The sequence below is a fragment of the Sclerotinia sclerotiorum genome, genomic scaffold (genome assembly GCF_000146945.2).
Source record: "Sclerotinia sclerotiorum 1980 UF-70 scaffold_15 genomic scaffold, whole genome shotgun sequence".
NCBI classification, from domain to species: Eukaryota; Fungi; Ascomycota; class Leotiomycetes; order Helotiales; family Sclerotiniaceae; genus Sclerotinia; species Sclerotinia sclerotiorum.
The window spans coordinates 999,185-1,018,529 of NW_001820821.1; the positions used below are offsets into that span (position 1 = coordinate 999,185).

A 19,345-nucleotide genomic window follows, 5' to 3' on the forward strand; every position below is an offset into this window, starting at 1 on the left:
TAATAAATATAGCCGCCTCATATGGTTTTCAAGTCATCTCTGCATAGTCTCGTGGTTTTTTCGAACACTTTCTTGGTTGTGAAATAACCCCACAGCAGTTCCAAACTAGTAGTTGGACCACAGTTCTGTATCTTCTCATTGTCACTGCTTTCAAAGTCCCAAAATTTTCAATACATCACTGACATACAAATAGCCGGCGAGTAAAGCAGACTTCACAGCTACAAGCACTATTTTGGACTATATAACAAAGAAAATACAATAGTACGCAAGCAGATACTGTTGGGTTTCTTAAGACCAGAAAGAGTATCAGATTGAATTGACTTATTCTCTAGCTAAGCAGTTAAGCTGCGAGCATATATTCAAAAAAATGAAGGAATAGGTTGGGTATTCGGCCTTCGGAATTAAAGTGCTTTGAAATCAAAATATTGAAAGCAAACAAACAGTATACCAAAAAGGAAAGAATGAATTAAAAGTTGAGTTTTGTTTGCTCCTTATATGCATATGCACTATATATGCATATGCTGCCAAGATCCCAGGAGGTCAACAGATACTCTTTAGAAAGATCTCCGTGCAGTTTTTGGAGTCATTGCTCTTGATTACACTTGGACTGCCGACCATGGGCTGCTAAAATCGCAAAACTTTAAGAGTGATCAGAGGAAAGGCTTATACATGATTGATGCTTTTCATCAGATGCACTGTCTTGTATATTCACCGTGTTCTTTTCAAATTCCTCATGAGACCATTCATAGAATCTATAGCAGCTGACAGGAGAAAATGATGCGATTGCTTAAGACTTCAATACAGGAATTAGTTGCAGGAGCTCTATGCTTGGCAGATGATACACCACTTTTACCATGAGTGACTTTAGACCAAGGGATGGCCAAATTCGCAGGTGTAGAGGTTGGAAAGTCCTCAGCAGTTAGGCTGCCGAATGAATTCCGTTCTCGAATCATCCTCATTGCAAAGACTTAACAAGAAGCATAGTCTTTCTTTTTTGAAAACCGAATGCACTGCTTTGATCTATCTGGAATAAATGAAAGGAATTGTAATTTCATGACTGCGGAGAGTCAGACCCGGCCATTTTAAGATAGGAAAGTGCCTAAAAGTCTTGGTGACCTTTATTGCTGCAGCAACAGCGGATTACCAAGCCTGTTACCACAACGGCGGTTCTAACGATGGATCCGCAGCTCGCGACAAATAGGAAAGTATATGATAGGATAGATCGACTACCATTGCTGCTTTAATTTCCGTGAATTGTTTTCCCGGGAAACAGGTAACCAATCGGCATGTTACCAACTGTTGGTTGGTACTTCTCTAGCTTTTCATATAAGTGGCATTAAGTTTGTGATAAATTCCACGATCTGACGTACTCCGAATTGTAGAACAATGGACCTTAACATGCTTTCATACGTTGGATCACGCGAGAGATCTGTGGCTGATTGGGAAGGAATCTTCAAGGAAGCCGATGAACGGTTGAAATTTGAAAAATTCGCGAGCTTGGCTAATGGTGCGAATTGTTTGATGGAAGTACTTTAGACTGGAGAATAAAGGTATGGAGAAGCTTCTGCAATTTCCATACCACTCTTGTGCGTTTTTGCTGGACCTAACTACAGTCCATCTTGCAGAGCTATTTGCTGGCTCAATGTCTTGATTATGTGTGCTCAGACATGAATATATGCATGGTATTGCGAAAACGTGACTCAAATGAGATCTTCAAGATCATATTGCGAGGTGCAATGTAGTAGCTTTGTGTCTGATTTAGTCACACCTCGCGCCACAGGGAAAGAATCTTCGTTTGAGAAATTATTGCTTGATGTGATTTACGTGAACATGATCCGGCGTGCAAATACATAAAGTAGCAGGCCGAAACTAGAAGGCTTCTTTGGTATAGTTGGATCCCTAAATGCAACTATGCAGATTTTGCATCAAGAGATATTCCAGGACTTGAAGTGTTCATCCCAGGCCTTTGGCAAGATCCAATTCCACAAAACAAAATATCAAACGCGGTGATCCGGGATTAAAACACAACTCCGGAATGACTCGTTGCATACATTTTGTACACCAGTGTTCTAGACCAACAGACACGATGAGTTCAATGAAGAGAAATATTTTACGCCAGTGTCCTATCTACCTACTTATCCACATTGCATGATTAGCTAAGCAGTGGTTTTACTCACCGCCTGCTCATTGGTAGATCAACCTTAAGTTATGGAAGGTGATCCTAAGATCTTAAGATCTTACAATTATTACACCTGCAAGCCAAACCTAGGGAAGTGACATTCCATTGCTATCTATTCTTATTTTATTTTCTATTCTGGAGTTACCTCTTTCCAAAGTGCTACCACAGACCTAGTATTATTAAAGCGATAGTGCCCTATCTATCAGCTTTGATATAGCCAGGCCGAAAACATCATTGGAATCATACATGTCCGTCGATTCGAGCAAAATTTGATGATTTAAATTTGTATTAAAATTCTTAGAGAGAGAAAACTAAGATCTTTGTATTCGGAAAATATATGTTCCCCCATTATATTTCCGGCTTCGTTCGTTTCAACTCTCCAAGGAAGTTATCACCCATCTGTTTGCATCTCCAGGCTTTGCCATGTAAGATATTATTGATAATGTCTGGAGCAAGAAATGCGGCTCTAGTGAACCGAAAACTGCAGTGCTATCTGTATCTGTCGATTCCTTGCGAAGGAGTTGAAAGGGAAAAGCTTAAGCAACGCTGCGGGATTGACTTTGCATTTCTGGCCAAAACCGTGACAACTCCCCTTGTTATATTCCGCACATCCAAGGTAGAAGATTTTCAATAACCGTTGGAGGGAAATCCGGCATTGGAGTGTACTCAGTGATAAATTTTAGCGGATACAATATCATCCCCGCTGACCGACACAAGTGCTTTGATATTTGCGAGGAATTGACGTCCAATTCTGATGTCTTCAGAAGTCCACTTGACAAGCCCGAGTACCTTTCTTCTATTGGACTGTTACTTGCGGAGGTAGTCCTCGCCCACAAAACCATCTGGATCTGACATTGAACGTTTTTAATGCCTTTGATATGTTCTTTGCTCCGAAGACGATCTTTTTGAAGGATTGTCCGATGACTGGCGAATGGCCGGTGGATGAACCACGGATCAATGGGTGACGGAAAACCGATTTTACATCGGAAGACGAGAATCTGGACTCAAAAAAAGGATAGATACCACAACTTACCATGATCGAAATCTGGTGGCTGTAGTAAAAGACACTTATTTGGACACATCTGCTATTGCTCCCAGTTTCACGACGGCTGCTGAAACGCTAGCATTGGATAGGCAGAACATTGAGCGCAGAGCAACAAAATGCCGCCGAGGTTGAATTTACCAAAAGATTTTGGATAAAATCCTAAGGGGTAAGAAGATAGGTCGCTGATCACAACATCATGATTGTTTTCTGATAGGCTTAAAAGCAAAAGAGTAAGAGAATATCGCACTCACAAAAAAGAACACGGGTTCATCTTTCCACGAGAGTACAAGAGAAGATATGTTTCTTCTTCCTACGCTTGATGATTTCATTTAAATCACGCAGGATGCTTTAATCCATAATATCAGAGCACTAACAAACACGTTTCATGCTTCAAGGGACATTTTTGGCATCCGTCAATTAGTGGAACGTTGAATGTACCGTCACGCAACTTCCTCCCATCACTTTAACATCATATTAATTCCAACAAGAGAATACCCATAATTAGATCTTTCATTTCAATTTGTTTCTGCGACTACTTCAATCTCCACTTTTGCGGCTTCCTTAGCCAACCTCACAACCTGTACACAAGTGCTCACTGGATATGGTTCCTTGACCCATTCCCCCCATATCCTATCTATCGTTCTTAATATATATGCTGGTTAGCAGAAAGTTCCTTCAACCTCTTCACCTTCCGTCCATTGTTCATACAACCACGACCACTTCCAAAATACTGCTCTTCCTTCAATTAAAGTCAGAATTAAACTTACTTCAAATCTCCCATATCAACCAAAAATACTCTCCTCTGAACCAACTTGTTCAAACCGCTCCCGCTCGCTTCCAAAACAGCTTTCAAATTCCTCATAATCTGCGTAGTTTGCGCTGCTATCCCTCCAGATATTATTCGTCCATCGCCGGGTAAATCACCCATAAATCCACTGAGATATACTGTGGATTTATTCGACGGAATAGTGTTACTATGGGAATAGTTTCCAATCACGGGAGCAATGGTTGGGATTGTGACGGCGGTACGAGAGGGCGCGAGTTCGTGACGTTTGCTGGATTTGTATGAACTGCTTGTTGATGACATTGTGTTTGCGATTGCTATTGCGGTGATTTTTATTTGTTTCGGGGGTTTTGTAGTTATTTTTCCAAACTTTGGATTGAGGTTGAAGGCAAGAAGGTGTTGAGAATTCTTGTAAGTTCCAGACTTGAATTCGCTGACGTCACCTTCGTGATTGGCTGGTTGAATGGCTTCTTCACACCAGTCAATGCTGGTAATTTCAGCCACTGATACCGGATTTCTTACCCAAGATGCATGAATATACATGGATGCTTTTCTATTCATTAACGTTCTTGATTTTCTTATTTTGAGTATATCCTGTTGTTGGTACAGAAGTTGGTATATCCGCGCAAGTGCCGGGGAAAATCTGACAACCGTTAGGACAAAATTGGAAGATTCAATCGGTTTTATCAGGAAAACCCAAATGATAAGTTAATCATTTTGGAACAAATAATGGAACGCAGCCTTCATCATTCAATATCTGAGTTGTTGGCAGCAAAACTAAGGGTTTTGTTTACAAACGTGACAATGCTGTAACCCTATCATCCTTGTATCCAGGTTGAGTTCTTGCCAGCGATGAGTCGCGATGAAGAAGAGTTTGACAGCAGATATTTCGAGGTACCTCTTTGAAATCAGCCGTACTTCTTCTTCACACCAGGATAGGCTTCAGCAACTCTCTCCGTCCTGAAATTCATCCTCAAGTCTCTCACATTTACTTTATTCCATCAGAAACCAACGAGAGAAGTAGATTCCGGCTGTTGAAAATTGCTAGGAATGACACTATAATGGTGATAAGTTCATTGAGCCATTTATCTTTGATATACTACTTGTTGTATTATTACTACTACTACAATTCTCTTCACAAATGTATTGTTGATGGTTCAAATTTAGGAGAAGAGTCTGACATTGATGACGGTGAGTATCTCACAAGCCTCGAGGAGATTTCACCTTGGCCATTCGAGGAATTCGAGTTATCTATCCGGAAATGGCACTAGTGACTAATTCTCTATTTCTTAATCGCTTCTTCCAATTCTTGGTCACTATGCCTTTATCCTTTAATACCAAGAATTTTTAAGAGTATCAACAACTTGCAACAATTAGTGCAATATCTTTTGGATTATAATGATGGATTCTTGATTTAGTTAGGGCTTTGGAGTAGTGATGAAAAATGTAGTTTGGTGATAGTAACAATATTTTGGAATAGGGAAACTGGAGAAAGAGCTGGAATTGATTTGTGGTGAGCACTGAGTTCAAATTGACAGCCATCAACTTTCGAGCGTCATGGAGTTTTAGTTTTCATTGAAATTTTGTGTGTTCGGGACTTTGTCAGATTGTTTGAGCATGGAGTATACTTTCTTTTAATTAAAAGGGCACTCCAGCTGGGAGCTAAGTAGTAGGCGAGGAAGAGCTCTAACCTACTCTGGCGCGTGCTAATATTAGACAATCAATTCTGTTTATGAGGGGTTCTCTAGGTTAAAAGGTGTCTGTAGCGACATGCTTAATTAAATCATCCATTACCTAGCTAGCCTCAAGTCATGGTGAAACATCACTGGAGTAGTCGAAAATTCAGACGTAGGGATCCTCTATTGCTGGATTTTTGACAAAGTCGGCGTAGAAGAGTTAAATGGAATGTACTCAGCTGTCACGCAGCCTGCTGTACAATCTCTATCAAGACCTAATAATATCAGATTATCATTTTTAGGGCTGAGTAAGATTACGTTATAAGTCTCTGCATCAATCTATATGACTTTATCCATGACTTCCGTCTGCAGTTTCTTGAAGTTGCGAAAGCTATTGATATCTCAACAATTTAGTTGTAGTGCCGGGAAGCTTCTTGAGTTCTTAGTTCTACCGTGATATGGAAATATGCGCATTTTACGTCATGAATATAGATATATTTTCAATGGTATTAAAGGAACTCAAACTACATATCGAATCTTGGTAGATTTCTACTATTTATCCTTCGTATACATTCGTTCGATATGGAGAATATTATAGAGATGCTAGAGCTAGGATTGCCAATACATCATTTGTGAAGCTAATACTGGGTAAGGAAGAACTGGTTAAGACATTCTTCCACTCTGATGCGTACAGCTCGAGTCTTGGCGTTAAAATTGATAGAAATAAGGAAGAAAATAGGCTAATTAGGCAGGTTTGAAATAGTAATGACTAATTTTTACGCCCAATTATCACTAGTGTAAAAGCCACTTGGGCCGATGGATCTGTCAGGGTGACTAGGACAGTTGGCAAAGAACAGTTCTGTCCTTCGTAAGAAAAGACGCCAAATTTGAATAAAAATGAAGTCCCAGTAGGGTAGATAGCTGTTTTTACCTGGAATATTATGGGACCATTTTTGGATCAAAAAATAACTATTGGAAACTACGGAAGAATTTGAGCACATTCAAGGCCGTGCTAAAAGTTCCCTTGCAGTACATCTTGTTTGAGTATCGACTACTTTTCCATAGGAAAACTCTCGGCCATGTAGTCTTTTCTAGCTAGAGAAAAACAGAACTAGATATTACTATCTTCTTCTCCCATGCACAGTGATTAGGGTTTATTTGTTTCGAGTATGCTGTATCAAGAGCTTGGTTTCAAACCAACTCGGATTTCATGCACATTCTCAAATTCTATTCGACGGTTTTCAGATAGCTGCCTATTGTTCCAGAAGATGCTCCATTACAAGGTGCGAGACAATCGTGATTGGTTATATAACACTTCGAGAAATATTCTCAAGACTTGGACTCTCAACTTTGAGTACTTGAGATTTTCGGAATATTTAAGTACAAATCGCCGCGAGTCATCGTTCTGTTGGGTCATGACGGCTAAACCGGCTTCAGATAGATCACCATCCATCGTAGTTCATCTTATACGCCACGCTTCTGTATCTACTCCATATGTTTTTCTCATGAAAGGTTTAGCATGGCTGACTTTTGAATAGTCAAATTACCAAGAAGGTGGAGTCGACTTTGGGTTATCTTCCAGAGGAGAACGCCAATGCGACGAGCTCTACGAAAACGTGCGGAAACACGCAGGGTATATTACACATATCTTCTCTTCGCCCATGAAACGATGCGTAGAAACTGCACGAAAGGGACTACTTGAAGCGACAGGAAGAGGCGTCAGAATTCAAATTATGCCCACACTTGCTGGAAGAAATAGTGGCATACCCTGGACTTTACGGGAAGAAAATCAGGAACAGGATATCAGTGGTCCTTGGGTCGGTGAGGTGGCAGATCCTAGGTCAAAGACCAAGGATGCTGATTTTGTCATAGGGTGGTTGAACGGGAAGGATTTATCTTTACAGGAGGCTCAAAAAGTGCTGGAGGTTGTGGTAGTAAGCCAAATGCAATTATTGCAAGAACTTTTATGGAGAATCAAAGGAGGTAAGTCACTGATGTCTAGATTTGAACTCGTGGACCCGCGCGCTCAAAATTTGCAGGGAGGCATGGCTGGTCTAATGCAACTATTTTCACCTATTCGTTGAATGACAAGGGGAAATGGACTCATTCTCAGCACCCGAAAAATATTGATAGTCTGAGAGTGCTCCAACAAGTTTGGAGAAGAGAAATTGGAGACGCGGCTGTTAAGAAGCAAAAGAAGGAAGAGATAATCAAGAAACAGAAGGAAGTATCAGCCAAGAAGAAATAAGAAGAATCTATCCAAGCCGGAAAAGCAAAATTAGACAAACAGAAACAGAACTTGCTAGAGGCGCAGGTACGTTATTCATGTTTTACCAGTCTGCGGGTTTTGCTCAAGCAGAAGATCGATACTAACTTCCTAGGATTCTATACTTGTGGTTGATCGCGAAACCAATGAAATTGTTACATTCGGGGAATTCCAGAAATTTCTCAAAGAACGACATGCCAAAGAGTTCCAAGAAACCGAGAACCCTGTCGCAAAAAGAAGAAGACGACGATAACATTTATGAGGTCGGCCGTGGAACCATCCTCTATACGACTAGCACCACTATTGTGGAAGCCAATGCTTAAATACTTTTGCATCACTTGAGCAAGTTTTTGAGCTGAAAGTAGGAGACAATACGATATCGCTATCGAGATCCAGGCGCATCTACTGAATCGAATCTTCTTTCTTTGGCATGGAAAAGCTGGAAAGAGATACAGCACTTGTCTAATACTGCTGTTGCAATGAACGATGCACGCGGTGGCGCTCGGAAGGGCTAGGTGTTTCTGATTACTGTCTGCAACATGATAGTTCTGATATATTCCTTGAAAATCATATAAAAACTATTCAAGATACCAATCGCGATTTAAAATAAATTATCTACATATTTTAGCAAAGTCTGTTGTCGTAGATGTTGGCGTACTGAATTTTTAGTCGGCAATCTCATCTTGACGTCTTGCCACCGAACGCTAAAACCAAGCCCCAAAAGCACTAATTTATTGATTAATTTTAAGCGCTTACAGTGCTTAAGAAATTCACCATGAAGCTTGTTGTAACTACAAAATGTTTCAATAGAGTTATTATCTGGTGTACGCGCGTCGATACTACTGTGTCAATTCCTGTAGAAAAAGCCCTTATGAAATATATTTAGACACATATCAACAAGTGTAATCGGAGTAGATGGTATGTAGCTTATGGGACAAAATAGAATGAATGGACTGCGCCGTTGAAAAGCGTAGGATTGGGATCTTATGCCACGAAAGTGCTTTGGGGGCTGTGTTTGATACTTTAGGATTTCTTGGGGGCTGATTCGAGCCTGTGTAATTTCCTAATGAGTGAATGTAAGCACTATTTCGTGGGAGCGGCTATACGTAGAGTTTCGTATGGGTGAGATTTGTTAGTATATTTGCTGTCTTTTGAAATCAGAACAATTTCTCTCTTCTCTTTTTCTTCCTGAACTTTCCTTTGACTTCTAGTTCTATTGCATTTTCGTAAGTTTATTCGAGGTTTTGAAAAATCACCGTTCAGCATGAATACCAACGCTCGTCGACGAGGTGCAAAGGTCGCTCCATCCCACTATCCACGCGTAGCATTCCATGGGTTACGTTTTGCACAATTAATTTCAGCCGCGATTGTGGGAGGAATTATGGCATATTTTATGTATTACCTGCGTATGTATATGCATCAATTTTCAGATCGAGATGGAGAGACGTTAGATAAATGCATGCTGACAAGCGTTTAGGTGCTGAGCGATTCCCCATCCCATGGACTTTCATTGTGCTACTTTCGATATCGCTCGCAACGGTCGCAGTCCTGACGCTTACGATCATTCTCTACAATTTCACATATTTGTCGCCCAAATTCAATTGTTTGCTTAATGGTACGGCGTCGATTTTTTGGATGTTGGGTTTTGCATTGTTGAGTTGGAGTCTCAGTAATACATTGCGGAAGAGTTGTGATGTGCAGACTTGGAGAAGCAGCACAGCAGTCGGTGTCTGTAGGGAATATAAGAGTCTATGGACATTTACGTTGATTGGTATGTTATCTACGTTGGCCGCGCTGGGTTTGGATATTTGGACACATGTGAAGACTATAGAAAGAGGGATCTATGTCATGCCTGAGGATGATAAGAATGCGGCGATATTGAAGGAGATGAATGGTGGAAACAGTAAGGCTAAAGGATATGAACCCAGTCGCGGAGGAGCTTTCGAGGAGGAACTCGATATTGCTTACCATAATCGTTATGGCGATGATGCGTTGGAAAGCGTGGGCTATCATGACAGAGTACTTGACAAATAGCTGTGGAGGTGAGATTAGGCTGTAACGGGGATGGCCAAGTTAGGAAAGAGGGTGAACCTAATACAGATTGCTTCATGAATATTAAATCACATACCCCAGAAATACTTTCATGTTGGTGAGATTGCGTGACCTATTGGATGGGGTTCCTCGTAAAATCGGGTTGAATAGTTTGTTGTCGAGTAGTGCGGCTCTCAGGAACATGGGGAACAATTAAATTTCATGGCGATACAGCCGGTTGCCTCCTTCTAACTCTCTCAGAACAATCTTAGCACCTGGGGCACATCCAAGACCATCCACGCATCACACTTCCAAAGGGAGCATGAAGGTCTTATGTCGAACCGCCTGACTCATGAAATGACTTCCCCAAGGGTGATAATGATGCTTACTGGTAGAACGTCGGCCAATGAATTTCACTCACACGGGCTAGAACCCTAGTCGCTCCGGAAAGCTTGCATTTTTCGAAATGTAACGTTTGATTGCCTAACATATGTAAGTAATCCAATTGAACTTTGAAGAGAACAGATAGGTATTACGAGAATATCAATCTATTCGATTTTAATGTTGTGCTATGAGTCCATATACCTACCTACTGAAGATACCGTGTTATGACGATTCAGACATCCTAAATAGAGCATCGCAAATGAGGGTTGTTTTAACAATTACAATTTATTATTTTTCATTGAACATTCTACTCTTTTCAATAAAATAAACTGTTATTTTAAGAGCCCAACTATATTTTAACTGTTTTTATTATATTCTACATAGCTTTTTATAATATAATCTTTTTTAAAATTTATTAAAAATTTAAATTTTCAAAAGATATTAGAATATTGTATATAATTTACATTAAAAATACAATAAATAATAAAGATTTTTATTATAGTTAATATTTAAATAATCAATCATATAAAAGTAAATATAACATTAGATTAAAGATTTTTTTAATATTGATTTTTTTATTGTTTTATATAAATCTTTTTTTGATAGTTGTTTTAAATCTATTTTTGATTGAATTTTTTTTTCATTTAGATTTATAAAATATAGATTATTTAATAGATTCTGTTTTTCAATTCTTATATTTGTTTTAAAGAAATAAAGGATTATTTATAGGTTATGATTGCCGAAACGGTCCCGAATTACGAACGCCGAGATATTACCGGACAGGCACAGGATTTTGAGATCACCCAAGCATCATCAAATATTCATTGATACAAAGCTTGTTTTGTGAGAAAACGTCAATATTTTTTACTGATTTCACGGACGAGCAGTAGGAGGAACCGGTACGCTAACGGCGCTAGATTTCGCTCTTCAAGATCTACGATTAATCAACATGAGACCAACAAATGTGGACAATTGACTGGAATCTGCATTCTGCAAACGAGATCCATACATTGGAAAGATACATTGGTGAGATTATTACCCGATCTGCAACGCGATGTTATGGAGGCAGCCATCATACCAATATACGGCTCAAAACCATGAGGCAGGTCACATTGGGCGGGAAAACTTTGGCAATAAAAGGATAAGACTACCGGCCGAACCTTCCGCACTCCTCATAGGGCTGTCAGCTAGGGATCATAGAGATTGTGGTCGCTAGCAATAGTTATTCTCTTGCGATTGGGCCATTTGGTCAATGAGGGGTAGTATCCTGCAGGGACCGACATCCAAACTTATAATTTCTGAAGAACGGATAAAAAATTAAGAAGGCTAAATAATTGGGCCGTCTTATATGACTAAAATTTTGTAAGCCATGGCCGAATTCAAGCTTTCCATTCGGGTGAGTCGATTCGAAGCGCGGGTACCAGGCATCATGACCAAGTTAGTACTACGTTGTGCCTAGACAGTCTGCATCGCTTTTATTCTGACATTCTGATGACAGTTCTAACGCTTCTTGATGGCACATGGATTGGGGCCTGGAAGCCTTAAGAAGATATAGTGGTCAGCATTACCTACATATCCATGGAAGCTTCGCAAAGTGACGAATTAAAGAGACGAAAACAAGTATGCAATAATGTTACCACGCCGTTTTTTGCGCTATAATTGATCTTATCGGACACCATACTTACTTCAATCTTGACCACTACAAGCTTTTATGCTGGGTTTCAGACATTATTACTAAAATCAGGCGGATTCTATCGGCGACCACACACAAACCAAGTCAACTTCTTCGACAAATCTCGTTGACCAAGTTTCCATGTCCAACTACTCCTCATCATCAGGTCCGGGGACTGCAAAGTCATCGAAGGGAGCTAAATTAAAATCACCACATCGATATAGAATATGTGGGACTCCTGTTCGAACAGGTTGCCGAACTTGCAAGTAAGTGAATTTCTTGAAGTCATTCTGGATATTTTACTCAGTCTGATTATAGGATTCGTCGAGTCAAATGTGGAGAGGAGAAGCCCTTTTGTAAGCGATGCACTTCTACCGGACGACGCTGTGATGGGTATGAAATAATTACAGACCCGAAAAAACGAAACAGCACAAAGAAGCAAAACTCTATTATAGAATTATCAACGGTTGTGCAGTCTAATGCTCTCCAGGATTCACTAGAGCCAATTATTCTGGACTTTTTTCGTGCCTATACCGTGGCTGAGTTCGCCGGAGACTTTTCCACTGAGTTCTGGGAGAGAAGGATATTTCAAGCTGCTACAGTCGAACCATCAATCCGTCATTGTATTCTCGCGTTAGGCGCAATTCACAAAAACTACATCGAAACCTACCAGCAAGCTCAACCGGCCGAAACCCCAACACCAACTCAAGCTTTCGCCTTCCGCCAGTACACCAAAGCAATTCGTATATTGCGTGAATCCATTGTCCGCAAGCCCCACTTATTAGAAGTGACATTGATTTCCTGCATCCTATTCATATGTTTCGATTGCCTCATAGGCGACCAAGCGGCAGGACTAGTCCATCTCAAATCCGGGCTCAAGATCCTCGACGACATAAACGCCATCAACGCTCCCTCATCAATCGCCGCACAGTGCGCACGGGATTATTCCCCACTGCTATTAGTATTGGGAGGACAAATCGCCGCATTTATCAACCCCAAAGCTGGAGTCGACCGAGGAGCCTTCTGGGCAGCGATGAAACGAGCCGGTTGCTCAACTTCATCATTTAATCCTTTTCAATCTCTCGAAGAAGCTCGCTATTCATTACGGACTCTTGGTGCAGATATACTGTACGCGCGCCATACAAACTGGAAGTACGTTACCGAAGAGATGGTCATTAGCGGATTCGGTCCCATGGCACAAAGCCATTACGAAGCCTTAGAAAATTGGTCCAATCGACTCAACGCATTTATTGAAAAAACTTCAGAAATTCCAAAAATCACAAGCCCCTTCGCTAAAAGACCAATACGCATCCGTGGCGTGTCAATCCTCAAAGCCCACCATCTTCTCTTCTCTATGAACGCTGCCGAATCGCACACACCAGCGTCCAAATTCAAGGAAATGCTCGATTTATCCGAGGAGATAATTAGTGAAGATAAAGCGTATTGGAACTACCGATCTATGCCAAGATTTATGGCCGATACTGGACTTATTGTTCCACTAGTGTATACAGCTGTCCGCAGTAAAGATATTGAACACAAAAAGAGAGCGATTGAGATTTTGGCGCAGGTACCAGGCAGAGAGGGATTGTGGGATACGCAGTGTGCGATTGATATTATAGAGGGGGAGTTTGCGGGTAAGATTCCGAGGCTGAAGATTCCTTATTTTCATGATTGAGGCGAGGAAGGTGAGCACGGGCTGTGTATTTTGTGTACGTCATAAAGTAGGTCACTGTTTCTCATATGATAGGGGTGGGTGGATCGCCCGACAAATGGTGCCCCTCTATCACTTTCATCTTCATGGCGATCCTCGTGATCATCTCATCTTAGATGCATGTATTTATGTTGATGTAAAAATAAATGAAAGGATCCGATATTGTATTTCTGAGCTTTTTAATAGTTCTTCTTCAGCGCTGTAAGAGAACAACATTAACACATTTTGAATTTGACCTGAAACTCAAATGCCAACCTTTTTTTTTCATGTCTCTTGAGGAGACTTCCTCACATATTACGATACTTCTAAACATCACACATGCGGTTCAATTCTTAACTATCACGCCAAGCCCTCGTATCCCAAAATTTCAGCCAAGCAATACGCCGCAACAGCCCCATGGCCCCCAACATCAAATCTTCCCCAAATCGTGTTAAAGATTCAAGGGGTAAACCAGTGTGTCCAGTAGTCCGAAGAAACTTCAAGTATTTTGCCCAAAAAGAAAATGAAATTATCTAATCCGTCCATTTCGGATTAGATATGTTCAATGTATTATATTTTCTGAAAAAAAAATACTAATTTTGGTTTTGAAAAATCAATTTTTGGATAATATAATTATAGTGATATATATAGCATAATCAATCTGGATATTTATTCAGTCCAGACTAAATCTTTAAAAACCTTAGATTAGCTGAATTATTGGATACACCGGGGTAAACAAAAAAGTGAATGAAAATATTTGTATAAATTTAGACACTACACAATAACCTTGGATGTTCCAACATAGATTTAGCAGTGAAATGATCTCTTGGGCTGAATTAGATAACGGACACAAAGGAGAGGGCTTTTGGGGAAGTGTTTCGGAAAACTTTCCACAATCGTAAGAATACTTGGATTTATCAAAACATCAAATGTAGTTTTGCATAGAGTAGCGAGGATTTTCACCGTGTCTCTAGCGAGAATGTAGGTCGGTACTACATGATGACATCTGGGAATCCTGATCTACCGTCTTTCGCGGGCTTGCGCTTGCAAGCTTATTGGATTAGTATCCAATTATCAATTGTAAGTGTACACTACGTCATTTGGTTTGCGAGTTGTTTGATGACAGCCGTTAGAGTAATAGTAATGTAACATGGATACTTGCATTTTGTAAGATCAAAAAGCTATCATTTTTTTTAACGATATCCTGGCTGTCCCGCATCTATCAAATTCTTTCGATTGAACCAGTTGGTCTTAAGGGCAGTTTCGTGGAACTACACTTCACAGCATCCTTTTATAACGTGTCTTGGCTTGATAAGTTGCAGATGGGAAGTTCCAACAATAGCGAAATGCGAAGTTGGGTTCGATGCGCAGAATTTCTCACGCGCAGAATTGAAGTTGTGTGCGCAAAAATGGAGAGAGAGGTGGGAGGATTCGATGATTTCTTGTTCTGTTATCATGCATGCTGACCGCCGAGATTTCTTTTTGTCTGAGAATTGCCAAGTCTATTTCATCATAGTGTTTATTTATCCTCAGCCCTATTTTACTTGAACAAGTACAGTATGGCCTATGTTTTTAAAGATCTAGAAGTGCGATTCAAATCCAGACTCAAAGTTGAAGCTATAGAACCACGCGCATGTCGAGATGGCAGCCAGGTTTTCGAGGTTATTTGATGATTGGGATCAGGATTATGGGGATATTAGTATGTTAGAGTTTGGGTAAGAGACGCTTAAAATCTATCTGATGTTTGCTTTCGCTAGCTTCGGTCGTGGATTCGGTTGGAGTATTTAGAACGACTGAGGGACTAAATCCATTTTGAATACTGGGCTTTTTCAAACATTTAAAGCTTACGTTTAGTCTAGTTTGGACTATTGTGAACCCTGCTTCCGGCGCATTCACTGAGGGGAATGGATTCTTATCCGATGAAAGTTTTTGAAAGCTTGTTTACTAATACTTGATTGCCATATTCACAGCTCTAATACTAACGATTCACCGCGTGAATATCATTCTTCGCATATTGGGACAGAATATACATCCTCCACAGCAGATCTTTCCGAAAGACCAGAGTCTATCCTCGATCGATCGGAAGCAACGATTGATTTTACGTCTTGTGATAATGGCATATCATCCCGATACTTAATGGAAGATGGAGGTAGTTATGCCGCTGGTTTGAACCCACTGCTTTCCTCTGCCCACAATTTTCAAGCTCTGAGAGATGTTAGCCGGCATATTCTCGCAGATGATTCACCCAGTGAACCACGTCTACGGAATGGTAAAGCTGCGACCTCAAACATGAAAATGATATGGATGAGGTCGACAGCATTTACAAAACCTCGCCCTTCGCCTAAGTTTGATGGGCGTTTTGCACAGGGAGAAGGTGGGTGGTGGAAGAAACAAATGCTGGTGGATCGTACTTTGCGATCAATGGCGGGGTTCACGTTTCTTTGTGCGATTATAATTTTCATCATTATGATTGTATATTTACCAGCTTTTTATAGGCGGTTGAATAAACATAGTACTAGTGTTGGTGGAAAGGATGGAGAAAGTTGTGAGCATATCGAGAGCAAGAATACTGTGAGTGGATTTTTGTGCAAATGTTCCTGGGGAATTTGCTGATGGTATGCATTTAAAGGCTATTCATATTTTCATTAATATTGCAGCAACGATGATCTTGGGTTGTTCAAACACTTATCAACAATTGATAACCGCTCCGTTAGTTGAGGAAATTCCATGGATTCTGGCTCAGTACGGTGACGCGAAGATCGGTCTCAATTCACCGTTGAATATCAATGTTAAAAAGTCGGGAAAGGTAAAAGCTTGGGGATCATGGTTATTGCTTATAAGCACTTCAATTGTATGCTTCGCTGGATCTCAGATGAAGGAATAATTTCATTGATAATTTCGCAGCCAGTCCATTTCCTCGCAAACTCGGTCATTGGTTCCTCGTTCTATATCGAGATGCCAACGAATGTAACTTATAATTATCACGACTTCAATCTCACCTCCACTCAGATTATCTATGAGCACGAACCAGTTATCTTCGTGACATGCCACGATTCTGCATGTGTAAGTTACATGACTTTTGAAGCTCGTTAGAAGTTTTGCAATGATTTATATCCACAGCCAAGATTCCCCAGATTTTCAAGTGCGAAGGATAAAACTAACGGAACTGATATAAATATAATAGTGGACTTCTTTTAGAGCCGGGATCTACGTTTTGCCTAACATGATGTCTGATTTAAGTGGTCAATACGAAGTTGAAATGCCCGGGAAATCTCGTAAGTATCCTCGACATCTACAACTCATATTTAATACATATAGCTGACTTAAATAGCATCCTTCAAAACCGTTTCTGTTAACTACAATCAAAATTGTACAGCATATAAAGGGACAGCATCTGTCTATGAAGCTTTGAAAGAGTTCGATACAGGCACTGGCGAATATAGAATAGGAAATTGTGACCTAATATATGGTGCTTATTGCAAATTGGAGGAGCCAGGGACAAAGAAATGTCGATTGAATGTTCGAATGCAGTCTTGTTTTAGTATGTGCTATCATCAAAAATCTATGAAGCTAGACACTCACAATTACTAGCGCTCTTCGGATGCCTCCTGATCAAGGCGATCTACATGATTGGCATAAACTATCGAGCAAGGCACAGAGTCAAAAATAATTGTTTGACATACGGTGACGTTATAGTTGCTTCTGTCATAAACTCCAATATGAAGATTCATAATGAATGTTTACTCAATTCCGGAGATGGCTATCGACACAAGGTGACACATCGCTGCCATAAACATTGCAAAGATCCAGTTTCTTCGTCTAGTGGTGACGATATAGGTCATTGTCAGGTAAGGTGATATTATCGACGTCTTTTGTACTCAACTAACCTCATCTTTGCCTAGAAATGCAAGAAATTTAACGAATTTGACAAAGCCGCCGGTGAGTTTTTCCAACTTCTACCTTTCCTAAACTTTAAGTCTCATGTGCCCGCTGCCTCTAGATCTGCCACATCCAACCATGGCAATAAAATATAAACGCTCACTCCTCTCAAGTCTCGGTTCTACCGCCATAACTCAAATGTTGATCCTAATGTTCTGTTCCTTCGCTATGGTTGGCGTCTCCATAAGGCTCGCTACCCTATTTGCTAAGCGGGCATCACAGTACCACGAATACTGCAGGTATGAAAATGAAGATGATCGCGGGTACTTTCAGATTTGCGGCACATCTCTCTCGCAAGTTCTCAAAGAAAACTACGGTACCTGGGGAGGTTCCTCTTCTAGTGCTACTTTAACATCACTCCCACCTGATAAAGTTAGTAGTGAATTACTCGCTTTCGCTATCTCCAACGGCGCGCAGTTCCTATTTAGTTTACTTTATTTGCTGCTCATTTATAATGTAACCCTCATATATATGGAACGAGAATGGGGTACCTTCGAGCTCCAGCGCAAAAAGCCTAGGGCAACGATCGTATCGTAAGTTCTCTTCAAGTTTTCTGTTTCACTCACTCAGTTTGTTCTCTTCACTCTGTCTGCATCTTCTACTTTCATTCCCCAACTAGAGTATCAAGTTGTCCGGTCTAGCATACGAGATGTAAGCTTTCAATGTCTGGAAATTATTCAATAGTCGAAATGAAATTCAATACTTCACAAATTTTAACATGAATTGAAGTCGGTTATTGAAATCTGCAATTTTGGGATTACATTCATGGCAACCCTATCTCAACACAGCCTTCAATTCCTTATTTTCCTTAATCTCCACCAAAATCTTTCCTTGATACGCATTACTGACACCACGATCTTGCAGCGGGACCACGTTTGAACAATCTTATTTTCTCCAACTACCTCCCAAGATTCTCCTTCCTCTCATGACCTTTGCAGCAGCCATGCATTGGCTCCTTGGCCAATCAATCTCAACCGTCGAATCCATCTACACGGATCCATTGCACGGAGTAGAGCACTCGATATATCATGTCACATATGCGGCATATCCGATTTTCTTGAGTTCGTTATTGATGGTAGGACAGACGGCTGTTTGTTGGTGGGCTTTTACGTACAGGAGAGAGGGCTTTATTCCCCAAATGTATGGCAGTATTAGGACTTGCTGTGCTAGTACGAGCGAACTTGAGGATTTTAGGGATGGAGGAATCCAGTGGGGTGATTGTGAGTTTACTTCTCTCTTAGTTTATTTGTGATCGTTGGCTAATATTTCTGGTACTGTAGTGGGTATGGGTGAGAGTTTTAGACATGCAGGTTTTTCGAATGCTGGCAAGTATTCTCCATTTTCTATTACACTCTTTCCTTTCTCCCCCTAATTCTCCGCTTGTCTATGCTTTTTCTTTCGCTCCTATCAGTTCACACATAACTAATCACCATGAGCCTAAAAATAGAACCAGGAAAAATTATACCAGCAGAAATATACTGCGGTCGTGGTTAATTTATCAAGCTACATAGATTTCATTTCTATCATTGAGCTCTAAATATACGAAGTAACAAGTTTGGCACGATGTAATCTGGAGTATGTATAAATGACATGGCTACACTGACCTTTTGGTCAGTGGATATTAGTGCAATATTATGATTCCCTCTTGTGAGATGTGTAAAATTGGGAACGATAAGGAT

General features: G+C 40.5%; 7 protein-coding genes across 7 annotated transcripts; 4 read left to right on the top strand and 3 right to left on the bottom strand.

Annotated features, from left to right (window-relative positions):
• Nucleotides 1-1,152: 1,152 nt before the first annotated feature.
• SS1G_10442 (predicted protein) lies at nt 1,153-1,400 on the bottom strand (the record flags this gene model as incomplete). Its single annotated transcript, XM_001588844.1, has 2 exons — nt 1,153-1,296; nt 1,371-1,400. The coding sequence occupies 2 exons, from the start codon at nt 1,398-1,400 to the stop codon at nt 1,153-1,155; spliced, it is 174 nt and encodes a 57-aa protein (XP_001588894.1).
• Nucleotides 1,401-2,975: 1,575 nt separating this feature from the next.
• On the bottom strand, nt 2,976-3,215 carry SS1G_10443 (predicted protein; the record flags this gene model as incomplete). The annotated part of the gene is made up of 1 exon (XM_001588845.1): nt 2,976-3,215. One exon carries the CDS (start codon nt 3,213-3,215, stop codon nt 2,976-2,978), a length of 240 nt encoding a protein of 79 aa, XP_001588895.1.
• A 524-nt stretch (nt 3,216-3,739) lies between these two features.
• SS1G_10444 (predicted protein) lies at nt 3,740-4,311 on the bottom strand (the record flags this gene model as incomplete). The annotated part of the gene is made up of 2 exons (XM_001588846.1): nt 3,740-3,866; nt 3,992-4,311. The coding sequence occupies 2 exons, from the start codon at nt 4,309-4,311 to the stop codon at nt 3,740-3,742; spliced, it is 447 nt and encodes a 148-aa protein (XP_001588896.1).
• A 2,641-nt stretch (nt 4,312-6,952) lies between these two features.
• Nucleotides 6,953-8,203, top strand: SS1G_10445 (predicted protein; the record flags this gene model as incomplete). Its single annotated transcript, XM_001588847.1, has 4 exons — nt 6,953-7,138; nt 7,223-7,667; nt 7,838-7,911; nt 8,066-8,203. 4 exons carry the CDS (start codon nt 6,953-6,955, stop codon nt 8,201-8,203), a joined length of 843 nt encoding a protein of 280 aa, XP_001588897.1.
• Nucleotides 8,204-9,214: 1,011 nt separating this feature from the next.
• Nucleotides 9,215-9,984, top strand: SS1G_10446 (hypothetical protein; the record flags this gene model as incomplete). Its single annotated transcript, XM_001588848.1, has 2 exons — nt 9,215-9,356; nt 9,428-9,984. 2 exons carry the CDS (start codon nt 9,215-9,217, stop codon nt 9,982-9,984), a joined length of 699 nt encoding a protein of 232 aa, XP_001588898.1.
• Nucleotides 9,985-11,734: 1,750 nt separating this feature from the next.
• On the top strand, nt 11,735-13,864 carry SS1G_10447 (hypothetical protein; the record flags this gene model as incomplete). Its single annotated transcript, XM_001588849.1, has 3 exons — nt 11,735-11,802; nt 12,356-13,671; nt 13,785-13,864. 3 exons carry the CDS (start codon nt 11,735-11,737, stop codon nt 13,862-13,864), a joined length of 1,464 nt encoding a protein of 487 aa, XP_001588899.1.
• A 1,999-nt stretch (nt 13,865-15,863) lies between these two features.
• SS1G_10448 (predicted protein) lies at nt 15,864-19,160 on the top strand (the record flags this gene model as incomplete). Its single annotated transcript, XM_001588850.1, has 10 exons — nt 15,864-15,996; nt 16,385-16,578; nt 16,632-16,790; nt 16,912-17,002; nt 17,059-17,143; nt 17,630-17,666; nt 17,889-18,199; nt 18,531-18,886; nt 18,947-18,976; nt 19,114-19,160. The coding sequence occupies 10 exons, from the start codon at nt 15,864-15,866 to the stop codon at nt 19,158-19,160; spliced, it is 1,443 nt and encodes a 480-aa protein (XP_001588900.1).
• Nucleotides 19,161-19,345: the final 185 nt, after the last annotated feature.